Here is a 19,907-nt window from a genome sequence, read left to right as displayed (position 1 = left end):
ACTCATTTCTTTAAAGTGTGGGATTAAATATTTAACAAAAGAGTAATAAGTAAGAAATCTTATTAGGACAATATTTTAATGACTTTGATATTATATTATTAAATGATATTATACTCAGTTCAATCTAATGACTTTGTATTTCATTTATATACTTTATTTTGATTATATTTTTAAGTCAATGCAACCCCATAGAAATACATGTATTACGAGTACATTAGAGAGAGAAGAATAGAACAACTTCGTCTACTGGTGGTAAAACCTTCAAATCGAAGAGGCTGAGACGCCAACCAACTATCAACTAAGCTCTTAAAAGGAGTTCTGTCTTTCTCTTCATTATGGTTTTGGCTTTCCTCATAGAAGAAATGAGTCTCTTAGATAACAAAACGTTGGCAGCAGTGCTATTTATCTTGCATCTTCTCTTATCAGTTTCCTTGTTCCCTCTTTACATGCAACCAGAGCCCCCTGAGGTAGCTCTATGTTTAGGTGTCATCCCTTGCTTTGTCTTGCTTTATGCTACCATGGCTTGGCGACCCAGTGCTACATGCAAAAAAGGTTATTTTGTCACCATTTCAGAGTGAACTCAGCCAAGAAAACATGTTGATCAGCACTTGACATTTTTAGAAAACTGGCTACTTTTAGCTCCAAGTTTTTTTCCTTTTTCTTTTATTCTCGCTGCAAGTAGATGAAATCTGTTCTACTGAGATTTGCGGGTAGATGACATATGATACTGTACGGAGAGCTTTGTAGCTAGTTAAAATTATGTAAGGCAAATTTTTCACCCCCTCTTCTTTTTTGTTTTTTTTTCTCTCTGCAATAAACAACGTACTTGTGTTTGATTGCTTTCATTTTGAGCATACTGACCATGCTTCTGGAGGTTACAAATTGCCATTTGTCCCAGACATCTTAGTAAAGAAGAAGACGGTTTTTCTAGTTAGTAGTTACTTATTTCATGGGGAATATTTGCTTCATTCACTCCTAAACTACTATTAATTGGAGAACTGAGTGCAGTGATGCAGATAGAATCACTTTGAAGGGACTGCCTGTGACATTGTCTCAATTAGAAACAAAAGGGGTGAGGGTTGGGGAAATTTGTAGGTACTCTAAGAGTGAAACTGAGAACAATTAAGATTTGTTTTAAATTATATAGTTTTAATATACTCTAAGGCTTAAGCAGTTATCCTATCCTTTGGTAAGTTTTAATGTAGTATCTTAGGATACACATCAGAGGTCAAGTAAAAAAATTCTTTGGCTGTGTTTTTGTTTTTGTAGTTTGTAACTTGTACTATAGTTTTAGAACTTCTGCAAGTCATAAACTGAATTTCATTCTTCCAGATGCTTTATTTTTAAAAGTATGGATGCTTTACTTCTTGACTAGTACCACCATGTCCTTCATTAGGATGCTGCATAAGGGTGTCTTCATAGCAGTTTATATATTATGAAATAAATCCAATAAATTGTCGTTAAGATAAGTTTTAGGTAACTCTAAGATAACTCTGATATTATATTTCTGATATTATATTAACCTCATAAAAACGGTTTACAAGTCAAGTTTATACGCATTTATATACTATGAAATGTCCTTATGTATTCAATATAAGAACAATTTTTCTTAATACAAATCTACGTGTTGTTATCTTGTGACAAAAATGTAAAGATGAAAAGAAAACAAATGAAAAGTATATTTAATATAAGAAAAGAAAAGAAGTAGTGATTTTCAAAGTAAAAATATCAAACTACAATCTTAATTTAATAATTCTTGATGAATAGTTTCAATAAAATATTTTTTAGAATGCAAAGCTCTTGTTTTTTAATGTTTCTTTCCAAATTTCAAGTTATATAACTTCTAATTTAACTTGTATTTAAAAGAGTAAGAACCTTAATTTCGTAGGTTTGACAATTTCAACCAACTAAAAATTCTTTTAATTGGCTAAAGCAAAGATTTATGAAGTTGTACAACTTTTAAGTTGACCAAAACAATACTTTAGTCGGCTAAAACCACTTGAAGATTGAATTTTAGTTATTTTATTTTATTAAAAGTATGTTTTAATTAGTTAACACAGAACCAACTTCACTTCTTAAAATGTTTAAGTGATTTTAGTTCACTAAAGGGAAGTTTTAATCAAACTAAACGATTAGCTTGAAGAACTAGTAAATTTGAGGACATTTTAGCTTATTGAAATAATTTTTAATTAATTAAAAAATATAGAGAGTCCTTAATACTTCTAAAAATGATTTATATTAAAATTAATAAGGATTAATGAATGAAAACCCAGTTACAACATATTAAACGTCAAAATTACAAGTTAGGATATACTTCTAAGATCAACTTTTCAATACATCTATCATCAAATCTAAATAGTTGGAAACATAAAATCATCAAATAGAAAATTAAAAAGAGGAAAAAAGAGAAGAAAGAGACATAATTTTCATTGATGATTAGAGTGACAATGAATACATTGATTAACAAAACAATCAAACACATTAACCAAATCAAATCACACCAAATATAATTTGACACATTTAAACAACAAACAACAACTAATAAGCATACACAAGCAAACATATAATCCTCATGCTCATAAGTCAAGTGCATCTCAAGAATCAGGTCCTAAATTTACTCCAATCAATTGTTAATATTGGTGAATTTGGTAATATTTAAGTTTGGGTGGTTCCTTTAAGATGGTATAAACTCATCCACACTACTATCGATATTGGTGAACTTGGTAACATAGAAGTCATGGTGGTTCCTCTAAGATTGTGTAAACTCATCCATACTACTAAGCATGAGTTCCTCAAACGGTGAGAGGAGAATTCCCCTATTAACAAGAAGCACATACTCACACTACAAGAAAATCATAAAATAGAAACTAATTTCTAAATACCAAAATAATTAGTTGCAATGACCAAAATAATTAGTTGCAATAGTAACTAAATTAAAAAACATTTTAGAAACTAAGAAAAAAATTGGTTTCTAAATTAATTTCTATTATTGTTAAATAGTTTCTAAATTGGTATCTAATTAGCAACCAAGGTTTTAACTACCAATTATTAATTAGAGACCAAATTTAGAAACTATTTAACAATAATAGAAACTAATTTAGAAACCATTTTTTTTAGTTTCTAAAATGGTCTCTAATTTAGTTACTATTGTAACTAATTATTTTGGTTTCTAAAACTAGGTTTCTATTTCATGATTTTCATGTAATGTAGGTCATTGAATTTAAACTTTTCCATCTTGCATACCAATGACCTAACTTGACCATTCAACTATAGTCTTTTATTCAACTTCTAAAATCATAGAACAAATTTTCAAAGTGTGTGAAAGTTGAAAATTTTTAATAAACTAAAAGGAGGTTTTAGTTAGTTAACTGTCTCAAAAGCCAAGGAAAACCAATAATGAGGGTTTTAGTCAATTAAAACATGAATTAATCTGCTGAAACAAGGAGAATAAATTGACTGAAATATCCAACAAAATTTTAATGGACTAAACAGACTTAGATGATTAAAAGATTCTTCTAGTTTATTAAAATTATTCCCTAACCCTAGGTAAGAAAATGAACTTTAAAACATGAGATTTATATTTTGGTCCTTGAATAGTGAATTGGACTTTTAGTGAGATTTATAGTACTAGTCATCACACATGATAGGAACATTGTCTACGTTCAATTTATAGTCTAAAAGTTTTTATTTTAACTATAAAATCTTAGTACAATAACGTTCAACTGTAATGTGAAAATAAATAAGTTAACTCTAAAATGGAAGGTCTAAAGAGCTTAAAACATTTTTGCAAATATTTTGTAAGACAACGATTTCTGGATGGTCATGTCATAGTTTAAAAGTGTTTCAAGAAGGTTTTCGCTAGTATCTTATAAAAAGATAACCGAAGACTAGTACATGTGCAATAAATAATGAGCTATAATACTTAGATTTGTATATTGGTTAACCCCAACATTTGACTATATCTAGTTCTCCTTTACGTTGTAAAAGGTTTCACTAATCAATAATTGATTGCAGTATTCTCACAACTACTTCTGGCTTAAGGACACACATTCACTCTTGACTATATCTTTTGTTAGGACATAAATGGGTTTTATGATAAGACGCAAGTATTAATCCGTATGTGATGTCAAAGATACTCATGTTTTAATGATAACAAATAATAATATGTTTTGGTGTGTCTAAAAGATTACCTAGGTGTGAAATAGAAATTATACTTAATGTAAAAAGCTTGGATATATTGAGTAGACAAAGTCTTTAAAGATTGGAGAAAAATACTAGATGCATATCAAGACTAGACAAAGTCTCCAAGTAAGAGCCTAGAGAGACGTTGTATACTCAATGTTTAATCTTATGAGAGATTAATAGATGGTTTGGAGAGATTTTTTATATTTTTGTAAGCCAAAAGTGGTATAAAAAGAATAATTGTAATTATTGTGATTAATGGAACCCTTTATGGTTGCAAAGAAGAACTAAGTGGAGCCCAATTGGAACCTGAAAATAAAGTCTTTAAATAAAGAAGAGCTTGAAGAAGGTTCCTTAAGAAAACAAATCAAAGATTGAAAAAATGTAAAAAAATATAAAAGAAAGTCCATTATATGAAAAAAGTAGTTTGAAAAGAGACATATGTTAAAATAATTGTTTAGATATTAACCTGCATAATAGCTAATCCTACGTGCCGGTGTAAAATGGACTTTCACACTTCCATTTAGAGTAGATAAGACTTGTCTCATTACCTCAACCTTTTTGTGTTTCCTTGTGGGAAAGTGATGTTTGCATGATTGAGTTTTGTTCAATAACCTCTTATTCTATTGTGGGTTCGAGCACTTACAACTAGGCCAAAAACTATAATTGATTATCAATGTATAAATCTTTCTAATTAAGAGTGTAACAATCCAAACACCACAATTCGAATATGGCTTGGCTCATCTGGCCTCTACCATAAGACAATTGATATCACTTGCAACAATTTACCCACCAATAACTGTCCCACTAAGAATCAAACTCTTCGATTGTGACTCAGCCCACCTGAAATATGCCATATGACAATTGTGCAACTTGCACTAATCTTTCCATTGAGAATTGAACTCGTTACATTGTCTCTTATACCAATTGTTGATTTGAGTGCGTACCACTAGGCCATAAGCTATAACTAATAATCAGGACACGATTCTTTCTACTCTAGAGTGTAATAGTTGAAGTGTCACGATTCGATTGTAGCTTAACCCACCTAACTTCTGCCACAGGACAATTGATGTCACCTGCAATAGTTCTTGTAGCATCCAAGAGAATGTGTTCCTAAGGGTCATAGTCAACCTTCTTGGTTGTGTACATGGTATACTTATCACCTTATCTTACACATATTTTATTATAACTAAATTACATAAATAAAATAGTGACAAAAAATAAAGAAAAAATATATGATTATCTCATAAAATTCTTCATAAAAGTTAATAAAAGAAATTATATCATTATAATTTAGTTCCTATGGATTAGATTTTCAAATTTTGTATTCAATAAATATTTGATTTGAATTGTTTTGGTTTAACAAAATTTAAAGCAAATTAATTGGTTTGAAGTAGATTTTCTCATTAATCGAAATTAATCAATATACTTTAAAAATAATTAATAATAAAGTCCATAAATACCATAAAAATTATAAAATTAGGATGAATGTTGCCAAAAGGTGATTGCAAAGCTTTCCAAAACAACACTATCATGGCTTAAACCAACCCATTATAATAATTGAAGAACTTGCATAGTTGATTAAGAAGATCACTCAGGCCTGTGTGTTGTATTGTATCCTTAAAATAAGTGAATCAGTCTTCTTTGCCCATGAGAGTGAGAAGGAACTTCTTGTAGTCTCCTGAAGTTTCCTTGGCCACAGCATGCTCAAGATGAACACTGTTTCTCTTGTAATACACATCTTTTATCTCCTTCAGGTCCTTCTCAGCCCTTGTCACAATCACACGTGTCAGTGCTTCCTCATCAGTTCCAATACTTCCCATGGCATTTCGCAGAACCTGCATAATGGATTCAGAGTAACAATTCTTTGTATTCATATCATGTTCAAAGAAATATTCAAAAGAAATACAATTTTTCATGTTCTAATTAAGGTTCAAACTACCTCTCCTATAATATATTACAAGTGATGGCCTATCTTCTTAAATGGTGTGTCCGTATCATATGAACACACATATCAGACACTCTGATACATGACAACATTTGTATGATAAAATAAATCTTGATTGCGTAATTCACAATGATATAATATATAGATCTGTCTCTATGTCCTACATTTTAGAAATTACATGTGTTTGAAATATCTTCAAGTCAATCTTCAAGTCAGTGTTATTATTTGTGCTAAATAGGTGATACATCATAAGAGAGACAGAAAAAACAGAAAGAATAAAAAAGTGCATCAGATTCTCACCTTTTCATAGTACTTCTTATGATCATTGATGCAACTAATAGCTAAATTGGCTGCCATATGAAACTCGTCAGACCCTTCATCGGACAATTTCTGCAAGGGAACAAGGAAAAAGCTAAGAAAACTAATGGCTCTTCAAAAAAAATTTCTGCATAAAATGCTTTAGAGAAGCATCAAGAATGGAACGAAGTATTTATCAAATCTTAACAGTTGAGAATTATGACAGCAAAGAAAGAGGGTCTTCCTTGTTGTACCTTTGTAATGGCAATGCCATGATCATCCTTGTAACGGTTGAAAGTGGCCACAAGTTGGGTCTTGCTCCTAGTGGTAAGGATCCTGATAATTTCTTCATTACTTTCGTTCTTCTTTTTGATAGCCTCATGAAGTGCATCAGCTTCTGATTGTGCCAATCTTGCATTAATCTCACTGCCACCATACCTAAATGAGCTCACCAACCCTACCAATAGCTGAAAAAAATGGACCAAACCCTAATTAGATCAAGAGTAAATACCCTCAACCATTTTCACTAGTTGACTTCTTTCTCTTCAAATGTGTAAACAAATTACAAAATTTAATAGGACAAAACCTACTTCCAGTTCCTTAAATACTTTGGGTGCAACTTTCCAATTAATACTAGTTTCATTTAGTTAAGCATAGAGTTTTGCATTAAAAGTCAACCTAAATTATGGTGGTAAAACTCAATTAAGATGGAAGAATAAGATTAAGAAACTCAATCTAAGTTTTGTCCAATTTATGTATGACATGCCTGGCGAAGATGGCCAGTGGTATTAGCAGCAACATCTTCCTCCATGGATCGTTTGAACCTGTTGTGGTAGGCACTTCTGACAGCAAAAAGCTCTTGAGGTGAAAGAACACAGGAAATTTCCACAATCACTTGGTAGCATTTCTCATCCCTCTTAAGGGCTAAATTGGCCAACAAAGCCTCACGTTCTGCAGGTTCCAATATCCAACGATACATTGCTCTCTGTTTGGTACATAAAATCCCACACAACACCATAAAACAGTTATTAATTCATGACTGCATAATCATGCACAACATAAGCAACTAATAAAATCTTTTCTGAAATTGTGAGTGCCAATTTTGTGTACCTCAAGATCACCAGAAAGCTCAGACTCAAGGCGTTTGATGAGATCCTCTTGGAAGAGATTCTGGTATGCTTCTCTGATTTGTGTCCTCTGTGCACCATTTCTATGGCCTAGTATTGATATAATGGCTTTTTCATCAGCTCCCCAACCTGCAATGTTTTCAGAATCCATTAGTTTAATCTTAGTCTTTTTTTTTTATGTATGAATCACAATTTTGAAAAATCTGACATACTCATCAACTATTCTAAGTTCCTAACAAATTATTGGAAATTTGATTTGAATATGAAAACTTGTGATTCAATGAATTATTGAAAAGGAAATGAAAAGTTGGATGATGTTAGTATGTGACCTTTGACAGCTTTCCCGAGAGCTTCTGCATCTTCCACAGGAGAATGGTTGGGAGGAGCAACCAATGTAGCCATGCTTTAATTGTTTATTTTTACTCTATGCTTCTCGCTAGTTAAATATACACACACAGGTTCCAGTTAATTGTATGTACATATATATACATATACATATATATACAAAATACATATACATATATATACAAAATATATATATATATATATATATATATATATATACCAAAAACTGAATATATAATAGCTTCTGTGTTCACAATGTCCACTACAAACAAAATTATTAAATAAAAATAAATTGTAAAACAAAAAATAATTAATTCTTATATTAACTAAATTAGATACCATTTTATACACTAAAAAAATTATTGATTTCTAAATTAGTTTTTATTATTGAGAAATAAATTTTAAATTGATATCTAATTACTTACCAAAGTTTTTCTACCAATTTTAAAATATAAATAATTGGTCGTTAAAACTTTGGTAGCTAATTAGATACCAATTTAAAAACTAATAATTTGTTTAGTCTATAAAATATCTATAATTTAGTTAATATAATAATTAATTATTATTTTTAAATTAATTTTTATTTGATGTCACAAAGAAAAATTAACTCATGTTATGCTAACTAAAAAAGTTAGGTTATATATTTAATTCTAATTAAATATATTTTTAAGTGTTTCTCATTAGAACCTAAAAAATAACTGTTGAAAATAACATGTCAATTAATTGGAAAGTATTTTTAAAATGATATGGTCAAATTTTTATTGACATCAGTAAATAAAATAAAATAAATGCTAAAACTTATTTATTGAATCCATTATTTGTTTTTCTTATTAGCTATAATTGAATTTCGAAGGAATACTTTATTTATAGCTGGGTTACGAAAATGGTATTTTTTAAGTAATGTAAAGGGTATCTTAAAAGTATTAGTTAAATAACTTTTCTTTTTATTGAAAACCATGGTTAGAATATTTAAAGTATCAATATATAAATAACTTTTTGAATAAAAATTATGGTTTCTAAGTACCTGTAGCACGTATTACATCTGATAGTAAATATTTACTATTTCTATTTCTTTATATTTATTTCTTTATTTAAGAAGATAATTAATATTCTTTTCTATTATTTTTTAACCTCCCAATATTAAAAGTATATTTATATTTATATATATATATATATATATATAAAATACTTAATAATTAACTAAATAAGGATACAATTAAATAGACAACATTATTATTTAAAATTTTAAAAGGTAAACAAATATAATAAAATTTCAATAATAAAATACATAGATAAAAATTTAACCTTTTAGAATCCTCAATTGAAATTCTTTTGATGGAATTATGAGACGATTATATTAAACACGTCTCATAGATTATCTATCAACGATCATCTATTAGACGATTTCGTTGTGTATTCACATGAGTGTTTGTTAGACGATCTCACATGAACATCTTTTTCTCATATCAGATATGATATGATTGTCTCTTTCTCATATCAAATACGATCTTTTGATAGAAATTAATACACGTAATAGATCTTCAGGTTAAAATGATTGTATAACAAATATTTTTCATATGATGCTCCAAGTCATATAAAATCTCTCTTATTCTACTTAAGGGTCAAACTCAAACATCTCCTATAATATATATGAAGAAAAGTGATGTGTGATGAGCATAAATAGAAAGAAACAAAGAAATTACATAAATTTTCACTATACAACTAATGCGTAAATTGGTTGCCTTATGAAACTCATCAAGCCCTTCATGGGACAATTTTTGCAAGAGAGAAAGAAGTTAAGAAAACTAATTGTTTATAGTGGTAAGGATCCTTTTTAACGTCTTCACTACTTTAATTCTTCTTTTGGATTGCATAAAGAAGTTAAGAAAAGTAATTGTTTATAGTGGTAATGATCCTTTTTAACGTCTTCACTACTTTAATTTTTCTTTTGCATTGCATATGGTGGAATATTTAATTAATTTCATTGAGTTAGCTCACCAACTTTATCCATATGCAAAAAATTGACAAAACTTTAATTACATCAAGGATTACAAAATTCTTAGTGTACTACCAAGTGACCGATTAGAGATTGAAATCTTCACGAAACATGAGTATTTTGACTAGAGTATGTAGTTAGCTATTAAGAAAATATGTAAAAATTGTACCAAAATGATTAGTAACTAAATAATTTAATTATGTTCTTAAAGCATGATTAAGAAGATATGAGCCTACTTGAACTTGTCTTAACCTTTCCTTTAAGTAAAGGTCCAAAACAAAGACTATAAATAGGTGAACACCTTTAGTTTGTAAGATAATAAACTTCTGACTCACAATATAGCTTAATTTGAATCCATCTGACTTGGACGTCAGAGTACTTGTTTCAAATATATTTTAATTCAAAAAAGGATTAAAGACAGAAGTTGACTAACCGAGAAAGAAACATAAAAATTTAGAAATTTTTTCTTAAATATGTTATAAGAACTAAAATCCTTTTAAAATTTCGTAAATATAGAAACATGAATCACTTCAAATTTGTAGAGAATTTGAATTTTAAAACATAAAAAAATACTTTAGGCTAAATTAATGTAACATCACTTCATCATTGATTTAAAAATAAATACATCTTTTATCTTATAAATTTTATAGTTGTCAATAAATTTAATCCATAAAATTAATGTTTTATAAAATAAATTTATTAAAAAGTATTCTCAATTGCCAGGTAAGTTGTCCAGGTGAATAAATAAATTAATCTCACAAATTAAAACTTTGGAAAAATCAAGAATACCCGTGATGTGTCAGTGTACTAAGAAACATAACTTATAAAATTAATATTTTGAGTAACATTCTAGAGAACCCCTTTCCTTTTCTTACCGAAATTATCGACCTGTTTTAGCTATGAAAATTAAAGAATTAGAATTTAGATTGTATAAAGTTGAATTTAAATATATTCTGAATTTTTAGTGTTTTTATTTAAAATATATTGATTTTAATATTTTAAAATATATTAAAATTTTAATATATCAAAATCAATATATTTTAAAAATACAAACATATATTCTATACTCTAAAAAAATACGAGTATATTTACTTAAAGGGCAACAAATTAAAAGAAGTATATAAAAGAATTTTCACTGAATTTTAATTTAATTTTGTACATGGTTGTCTTCTTCTTTTTGGTTACATCCTTCCACCAAATATTGGAATATTAGATGATAAATCTTAGGTATCAAGCCGACCTAATTTGCCAACCACTCTATAGGACTTGTACATTAAATTTTTAGGAAAAATAAAAGGGTAAAATGATAAACATTAAATTTTTTTTTCACTGTAAATTTATCTTTGTTAACAGTCAAAGCTGATATTTTTTCTTTCAAGAGTTTTTTCATCTAGTTTTCTCTTCTATACGATATAAAATGTATTTTAATTTTTTTACGTATAAAATATTTAGGTCTCACCATATTTTAATTATTTCGAATATGACTATCTTTAAAAGGCTTAGATCTTTTTAACGCTTACTTAATAAATAAAGAACGAAATCCAAGAAAAAATAATTATCAAGAAATGCATAATAAAAAGATTATTAGAGACTTTGAAGAAAATATTAAAAACAGTTCTCTTATAAGTACAGAAAATTCTAATTTATATAAAGAAAATAAATAATTTTTTTTTGTAAGAAATTAATATCTTTCGTTGTTACTTTTAAATTAAGGATAAATAGGATTACAATGTTTGCATTCAAGAATAAATTATGGAATATTTAGACATAACATAGCTTAAACTCGGAAACAAAGGTTTATGAGCTCTCTATATGACTATATTATGCATTTACACTTTAAAAAGGTGATAACACTTACATATTGTTTTGTTTTAGAGGTGATACTGTAGTTGAAGACGGATGAGAGGGTGTCAACCCCGTTTGGCTCAATGCAGACTTGAGGGTGAGGGAGTGGGAGGAAAGAAAGTGGAGGGGTCATTCTCAAGCTTGAAGAGAAATGAGAGATTTGTGAGGACAAAGTCATGTCACAGACGAAATAAACACCATGTTGCCCTTGCTTTTGTTCACTCTTTTGAAAGTGAATTTATCTTATATCAGCAGTTCCATCCATTGTCATGCCATGCACGACGATAAGAACACCACTGTATACGAGCATGCCATGCACGACAACACGGTATTCCATTTCAAAGATTCCTGACTTTGGCACAGAGAATCTCTTTGACCACCATGAACGTGTTGAATGCAACAAATGCAATGCCTCAGAGTATAGATCATAAATAATGTTGTTTATTCATGAGCTATATAAAAGCATGGTTCTAGGAAACTTAAGAATGCATTGAAACAAACTTTTCATTCAAACAAACTTTTGCATTGGTTGAGTAAGCTTGGAGAGTTCCATGAGTTAGCAGAGTGCTACGAGAGTGAGTTTGTTATTACTTCTTTGATCTCAGGTTAGCATTCAGTGAGTTTTGTAGCTTTCCTAATCGATTAACACTGAAAAATAACATAACACTTAATGGATTATGTTATTAAAAATAGTTGATAATCGATTATGTTGAATACATAATCGATTATGTGTTGTTTTTTGGGAGCATAATCAATTATTTGATGTGGGTAAATATGAGCTTAATCGATTATGCTATAGCATAAGACTATGTTTGATTTCTAACTGAAGGCATAGTCAATTATGCTTATGAAACCTTGGGATAATCAATTACGTTGTGTTTTTAAGATAGACGGTAATCGATTATGTTCATATTTTTTCCAATTTTTTTTCAATATTTTTGTTTCTTATAGCAGTTGAATACTTAGTAGGAGTGTTAAGGAAAGCAGTTGAGAAAGACTTGGTGGAGAGTGTGGAGATTGGGGATGAGAAGGTTAAGGTTAATATGCTTCAGTACGCTGATGATACTTTATTTTGTTGCAAAGCATGTTCAACATTAAAGCTATTTTGAATTGTTTTGAGCTGACTTCTAGTCTAAAGGTGAACTTTTTGAAGAGTAGTATTGGAGGGGTGGGGGTCGACCATTTTATGATTTGTAGTTTTGCGGCTATTCTTAATTGTGATGTGATGAAAACTCATTTCAAATACCTTGGGAAAAGGTTTGCAAGTCACGTGAATTTGGCGGTCTTGGAATTATTAATATTAAGTTTTTCAACGTAGCCTTCCTGGGAAAGTGGATTTGGCAACTGGGTTCTCTCAAGGGCGGTTTATGGAAGGAGGTTTTAGATTCTAAGTATGGAGGCTGGAGAAATTTGAAAGGGCTCAAAACAAACAACTCTTATTCTTTTTGGTGGAGGGATTTGAAGGAGGTTTGGATGATGGAGTGGGGTAGAAACTTCGAAGATCGCATTAAGTGGAAAGTTGGTAATGTGAAGGATATAAAATTCTGGGAAGACAGGTGAGTGGGTAACATTTCCTTGAAATGTAAATTCCCGAGGTTGTTCTCCCTCTGTGTTAACAAAGATATTTTGCTGGATCTTTGCGGAGTTAGGGACAATAATGTTTGGAGGTGGAATTTAGTTTGCCAAAGGAGACTATTTGAGTGGGAGAAGGCCCAGGTTTGTCAACTTTTAGAGATGGTGCATGGGATGGAGTGTCTCTAGAGTTTTTGGTTAATTCTACTTACGATATCTTAAGGGAAGACCTTGGAGGGGATTGCTCATGCTGCTACAATTTTTTTTGGAATATTAAGGCTTTGCCTGCGACCCAGGTTATTGCTTGGAGAGTGCTGAAAAACAAGATTGCCATTAAAGTTATTTTGGTTAGGCGTGAGATTCTGATTGAAAGTATTCTTTGTTGTTTGTGTGGGTTAAAATAGGAGTCAACTAACCATCTGTTTTTTGGTTGTAGAATTCCTTGGTTAGTTTGGAATCTGTGCTTTTCGTGGTTCAGGTGTTCTTGGTTGCTCTTCTTGATTCCTTTTCACACTTTTTTCAGTTCAATATTTGTAATGCACCTGCATCTATCAACTTAGTTTTGGGGAGTATGTGGATCTCAGCGGTAAGGGAGATTTAGAGCCATAAAAGTAAGGTCATTTGTAATGACAAAGTGGTGAATCATTCAAAAATCTTTTCTCTAACCTAATTGAAGGCTTGATCTTGAGTTACCTCTAAATTAACCTCTAAAAATTATAAAATTATGTCTAAGAATTTAAAGACAAAGGAACTTTGAGAACATTGTTTTTAATAATTTTACTGGTTTATGTTTTACATTTTCTTTTTTGCCATTTGGCTTGATATAGAACTAAGCCGACCAATTCTTGTAACACTATATTTTACTCTAAATATGAATAATAAATATAATTATTATAGTATAATATGTTTTATTCTATAGTAATTCATGAAGTGAAGTTAATTTCTTATGAATAGTACAAATAAATAATTTTTAATTAAATGCATTCATAACATAATTAAAAAAAATACCAGTAACACATTAGGTAAATTCTTCCTGCCCCATACTAATTTCAACCTGCACCTTATTAGTTTTTCAAATTTTCCAAAATTACCTTCCATTTTGAAAATCAAAATTTCATTCTGAAAAAATAAATTTGGAATGTTAAAAAGCATTTTAGAAAAAAATAATTCAAAATACAAAATCTAGAAATATATTCTGAAAAAGAATTTCTAAAATTCATAAATATATTATGAAAATCCAAATCCTAACCCCTAAATCTAAATCCTGAAATACATTATAAAAAAGGAGTTCAAAGAAATATTTTTTAGTTGGACCCACATTTTATTTATGGTCATTTTCGTACTTTTTAGAAATATTTTTATCAAATGGTGCGAATTGATAAGAATTTGTCATACATTAGTTGTTAATGAGCATATTTTGGGTCAATTAGTAGAAGAATTTACAAAATAAGTTCACCAAAAGTGTTGGACCAAGTTTTAAATTAAATGGTGTCTCAATTAGTAAAACACAATGCAAATGGGCTAAGTATAATTTTTCTTGTATTGCAAAAGTTTCTGTGTCTTATCCCTTGAACAATTTCTCACCAAAATCATAAAATCATACATCTGTGATCTTTTCCTTCCTCCAAATTTCTTTCACTATTTAAACAGCTCTTCGAATGAGATTTGTTCCATTAAGAGAATAATTATAATAAGCATCTAATTCTTTTATATAAAATAAACCTCCTTATTTAAAATATTCATTCTACTTTATAGTTTAAAAACTTTTTTACCTGTAATATGAAGGACTCAAACTCATAAATTTGATAATAAGTTTTTATTAAAGCAAGAAACAAACAACATAACTCAAAGGAAACATCATAGCTAGAGATGCTCTCAAACAAGAGCATGATGACAAGTAGCAACATGAACTCAGAAAAGGCACATATGCCCTCAAACAAGACACAAAACTTAAACTAGAGAGAGAACTCTTATAAGAGAACTATTACTGGAAATTGACCTAATGATGAAAGAACAGAAGCAGAAACTGATTTCCCTAGGGCAAGTTCTCTAATCTTGGTTCCCCAGGAGAGTGAGGATGAACCTCTTGTAGTCTCCTGAGATTTCCTTGGAGACATCATCTTCAAGATGAACACTGTTCCTTTTGTAGTAGATCTCCTTTATATCCTTCAAATCTTTCTCAGCCCTTGTCACAATCACACGAGTCAACCCATCCTCATCAGTTCCAAATTTTTTCATTGCATTGCGCAAAACCTACACATAATAGAAAACTTTAGGATTATGAGTCATTCTCTAAGTTCTCTGAAAACGTATTAAAACATTAATAGAAGTGTTATTTTGAGAAAATATGTACACTGTTTGATATGAAATTGAAAATAAGTTAGACAGAAGCACATGAATAAGAATTATATTGAAATCTTTTGTATAGTACAGAAGGTTTGATCTTGGGTTAGTTTAAAACACGGGATGTGGTTTTTCTATTCTGATTGGTGTCTTGAACATTTAGTCTGTTAAAAATGATTAGGAGTTCTAGTTAATGAGTAGAGGGTTATTACGATTTAATGTATAAGAGTTGTGATATCTCTGAAATATCTCATATTTATTGATTTGTTTTTTTCTGATAAATAAAAAACAGAAGCTTTCATTTTTTTTTAGTTGAAAATGTTTGAGAAAGATTGTTTTTTAACATGTAAACTGTTTTGAAGATAAGGAATTCAATGATAAAACAAATATGAAAACAAGTTAATTGTAAGTATAAATAATACAATGAATGCAGAAAATACTGATTTGTTAGTCTTTTTCTTAATGTTGTTTTTTGAGACTTGCATGAAGTGAGAACCTGACCTTCTCATAGTATTTCCTGGGGTCATTGATGCAGCGAATCACTGTGTGCAAAACCTTGACAAAATCATCAGATGACTGATCCACCAATTTCTGCAGAGAAAAAAACCAGATTTAAAATATCTCTTTTTAATTATACATTTAATCATTTGTATAATCATTACATATAATAAGAGAAGTTTCTTCCAATTATACATTTGTACCTTAGTGATGGAAATTCCATGCTCATCTCTGTAGCGGTTGAAGGTTGCTACAAGTTGAGTTTTGCTTCTGGTGGTAAGAATTCTGATAACTTCTTCATGGTTGGCTTTCTTCTCCTTAATTGATTCATGAAGAATATTAGCTTCAGTTTGTGCCAATTTTGCATGGATGTCATCACCCTCATACCTATATGAACTCACCAACCCAACCAAAAGCTGCTCAAAATCATAAACTTCAACCATTAGTATTCAAAATTTCACTGAGTCACTTCAAAAGAACAATACTCATTGCATATGACATGCCTGACGAAGATGGCCAGTGGTGTGAGCTGCTACATCTTCTTCCATGGAACGTTTGTAGCGATCATGATAAGCAGATCTCACTGCCAAGAGTTCTTTGGCTGAAAGAACACTGGAAATCTCTGCAATCACATGGTACTCTTTAGGACCATTCTTGATTGCTACATTAATCAAAACAGCATCACGATCTGCAGCCTCCAACATCCACCGATACACAGCTCTCTGATTTATATACACAACTCGTTATAATGTATCATCAGAAGAAAAACTGTCGACTAACCTAAAATTCAAAAATATCATCTAACACCCTCATAAACACTCTCATATACCAACCCATCAAAATCTAAAGAAACATAAACAAACCAACAAATGTATAAAAATCAATTATTCATAAACAATAATAAGATAGTTTATAGTCATATTAGATAGAGTTCTTATGATGATACCTCAAAATCACCAGAGATCTCAGACTCAAGACGTTTGATGAGATTCTCTTGGTAAATCTCTTCATAAGCCCTTCTGATCTCCTGTCTCTGATGAACATTTCTGTGACCCAGTATTGCTATAATGGCCTTGCCATCAGAACCCCATCCTAAACCATGCAAAGTCATATATTTTTAAGGTATCATATCATCATATTCATTAATTATCACAATTAAATCTACATGTTCAGACTACACATTTTCAAGAAACAAGAATAAAGCAATGCTTTTAATAAGTGATTAGTGAAATAATACAACCTTTGAAAGCATTTTGGAGTGCTTCAACATCCTTGACAATTGTCCCCAGGAGTAACAAGAGTAGCCATAGTTAGATATATTTTCTCTACTAAGATGTTTGGTGATGAAGTTTAACTATGTTTACAATCTTAATAAACAAAAAGTTAATTTTTTATGCCTTTACTGAGTTCACTGTTGTCGGGAACAAAGCCAAACAAAAGGATTTTGTTCACATTGTATATTTGTAGCTCTTGTCAGAAGAAAATTAAAGAATTTGTAGTGACACGCAACTCCTATAATTGGTATTTTATAATAAGCACTAAGTTGTTTTTTCTTATATTTTTGAAAGAGTGTTCAATAATACCAATGTGTCTTGGAAATGCAATATCATTTTTTCTTATATTTTTGAAAGAGTGTTCAATAATACCAATGTGTCTTGGAAATAACAAGCTACTAGTGCACAGTTTTATTCTTGTTCCAAGGTGTTTCATTTAGCAGAGAGTAGAAAAGAAAAACAAAAATAACTTTAAAACATTTGAATTAAAAATTAAGAAATCTTTGATTTTCTCCAACTAAAAAAAAGTATTATTGGTGCTTCATTTTCTCCCTGGTAAGTTAAATGAGTGAAAATAAGAACAATAAAAAATATTAATGGGAATGTAGATATCAGACAATGATCTTGGCATATCAAGAATGTCAGAAAGTAGTTCAATTTTATATATTTCCATCACAATAAGATATGAGCAACAAAAAAGTTCCTTAACAATGAACAAAAGAAAATTAATCAACTAATGAGATTGATGATTACATGAATTTATGTTGATTAATAGTTAGAAACATGAAAGATGAAAGATGAAAGATGAACATAAAATGGTATAAGATTATGGCAAACCTTTGAAAGCTTGATGAAGAACTTCAGCATCTTCAGCAGGAGAAGTTTGATGATGAAGAACAAGAGTGGCCATTGGAGTATTGCTCTTACTTACTCTCTCAAAAACTATGAAAGTGTGTGTGATGTGAGAATGAAGATTTGTTCCAATTTATAGTAGAAATGGTTCCCTTGAAGTTATCGCCTTCACATTGCTTTTGCATGTTGTAATTACATTACAATGCACTCTGTTCAATAAGCATCTTTTGACGCGTTAAGAAACAAAATGAAGAAAAGGAAAGAAAAAAAGCATTGCAAATAAAGTTATGTAAAGAAACGGAAAAGGAGCTGGTGAGAATTGTTCGCTAGTAAAATCGGTGTGAAGGGTCAATTATGAATTTAAACACTCTGAGGTGGATTTTTGTCCTTTCTGTTTGCATGAACAACAAATGGCACAAATGTATTACTTTCATCATTTCATTTCTGTGTAACGTTTCTTTTTTTTTTTTTTTCCTTTATTTCTGTTCTTAATTTTATATTCAAACTGAATACGTATATTACTTTTTTATTTTATGTACAAGGATTTTGAAAGGTTAAAAAGTTTCACTGTTGTTAAATTTGTTGGAACAACATTTTTAAAGGTAATTGAAGTACCAAATTTTAGAGTGTACTACTTAGATTGGGTTAGATTAGGTGATTTGACAGAAGTATTCTTATCTTTAATGAATCTGAGGTTTTTTATGAGGTGAAAATTTTAATTTGATGTAGTTATTACAATTCTTTTGATTTAATTAATAGTTATTGTTTAATTAAAGAGTATTAATATTTTCTTGTTCTATTTTTAGTATATGTTGTTTTTAATGAAAAATTACATTAATTACATGATTTTATAATTTTTACTGTAATTAAGAAACTTTACAACCCAAAACTACTATATTTATAAATAAAATAAAGATGGTTTTGAAAACAATGGAATTAAGTAATTAGCTATGAAGATAGAAGAAGAATATGATTTCTAATTTTAGACGAACATGACAAAGATAAAAATATGATAAGAGTATAAATACTAAGTTATCTTTAATATATCAAGAAAATTATAAAATAAAAATTAATTTAAAAAAAAATTAATTACTAGTGATTAAATTAAAGATATCTTTTCAATTATATTAATAAACTTTGTTCATAAACAAATATAACAATGTAAAACGGTAATATTAAGTAATTATATATTATCGATAGAAACATTAAGGAGTACAATTCACAAACCAAATTAACTTAAAGACATAATTGATAAAAAAGAATAAAAAAAAAATGTTATCCTAAATTTTAAAAATGACATTTAAATAAAAATAATAATTTTGAAAAAAAGTACAATTAAAAGTACCAAACATAATATTTGTAATTAGTAGTTATGTATAATATATTTTAAATCATTTGAGAAATTGTAATTAATATGACTACAATTCTATTACAACAGTTTAATAATTGTAATTAAATCGCAAATCACAGCTGATATTATCTAAGATAACTATTTTTAAAATTGATAAATTTAAGAGACGTAGTTCAATAATTATTTATTTTATTTTATTTAATGACATTATTAATACATAATAATGCGATCAATTAGCAATAAAACCATTAATAAATCAATATTAATGAAATTATAT

The 19,907-nt window shown here is 29.3% G+C and overlaps 2 protein-coding genes across 2 annotated transcripts; both read right to left on the bottom strand.

Annotated features, from left to right (window-relative positions):
* Window positions 1-5,611: 5,611 nt before the first annotated feature.
* On the bottom strand, window positions 5,612-8,019 carry LOC137834816 (annexin-like protein RJ4). Its single transcript, XM_068643018.1, has 6 exons — window positions 7,884-8,019; window positions 7,538-7,683; window positions 7,194-7,412; window positions 6,682-6,894; window positions 6,431-6,520; window positions 5,612-6,020 (listed from the first exon to the last, which is right to left on the bottom strand). The coding sequence occupies exons 1-6, from the start codon at window positions 7,954-7,956 to the stop codon at window positions 5,817-5,819; spliced, it is 945 nt and encodes a 314-aa protein (XP_068499119.1). The 5' UTR covers window positions 7,957-8,019; the 3' UTR covers window positions 5,612-5,816.
* A 7,090-nt stretch (window positions 8,020-15,109) lies between these two features.
* Window positions 15,110-18,516, bottom strand: LOC137834815 (annexin-like protein RJ4). Its single transcript, XM_068643017.1, has 6 exons — window positions 18,265-18,516; window positions 17,100-17,245; window positions 16,657-16,875; window positions 16,357-16,569; window positions 16,157-16,246; window positions 15,110-15,565 (listed from the first exon to the last, which is right to left on the bottom strand). The coding sequence occupies exons 1-6, from the start codon at window positions 18,335-18,337 to the stop codon at window positions 15,362-15,364; spliced, it is 945 nt and encodes a 314-aa protein (XP_068499118.1). The 5' UTR covers window positions 18,338-18,516; the 3' UTR covers window positions 15,110-15,361.
* Between the last annotated feature and the right edge of the window lie 1,391 nt (window positions 18,517-19,907).

Source organism: Phaseolus vulgaris, chromosome 5, assembly GCF_000499845.2.
Source record: "Phaseolus vulgaris cultivar G19833 chromosome 5, P. vulgaris v2.0, whole genome shotgun sequence".
Taxonomy (NCBI): domain Eukaryota; kingdom Viridiplantae; phylum Streptophyta; class Magnoliopsida; order Fabales; family Fabaceae; genus Phaseolus; species Phaseolus vulgaris.
This window is presented reverse-complemented; position numbering and strand designations above follow the sequence as displayed.

Bases quoted from the DNA above. Each gene is read 5' to 3' on its own strand.
- LOC137834815 (XM_068643017.1), bottom strand. From the start codon at position 18,337: ATGGCCACTCTTGTTCTTCATCATCAAACTTCTCCTGCTGAAGATGCT. The intron at 16,570-16,656 runs GCATGTCATATG...GATTTTGAGCAG, and splicing joins CCACTGGCCATCTTCGTCAG to CTTTTGGTTGGGTTGGTGAG. The intron at 15,566-16,156 runs GTCAGGTTCTCA...TATTATGTGTAG, and splicing joins CCAGGAAATACTATGAGAAG to GTTTTGCGCAATGCAATGAA.
- LOC137834816 (XM_068643018.1), bottom strand. From the start codon at position 7,956: ATGGCTACATTGGTTGCTCCTCCCAACCATTCTCCTGTGGAAGATGCA. The intron at 7,413-7,537 runs GTACACAAAATT...TGTACCAAACAG, and splicing joins AGCTTTCTGGTGATCTTGAG to AGAGCAATGTATCGTTGGAT. The intron at 6,021-6,430 runs GTGAGAATCTGA...TCCATTATGCAG, and splicing joins ATAAGAAGTACTATGAAAAG to GTTCTGCGAAATGCCATGGG.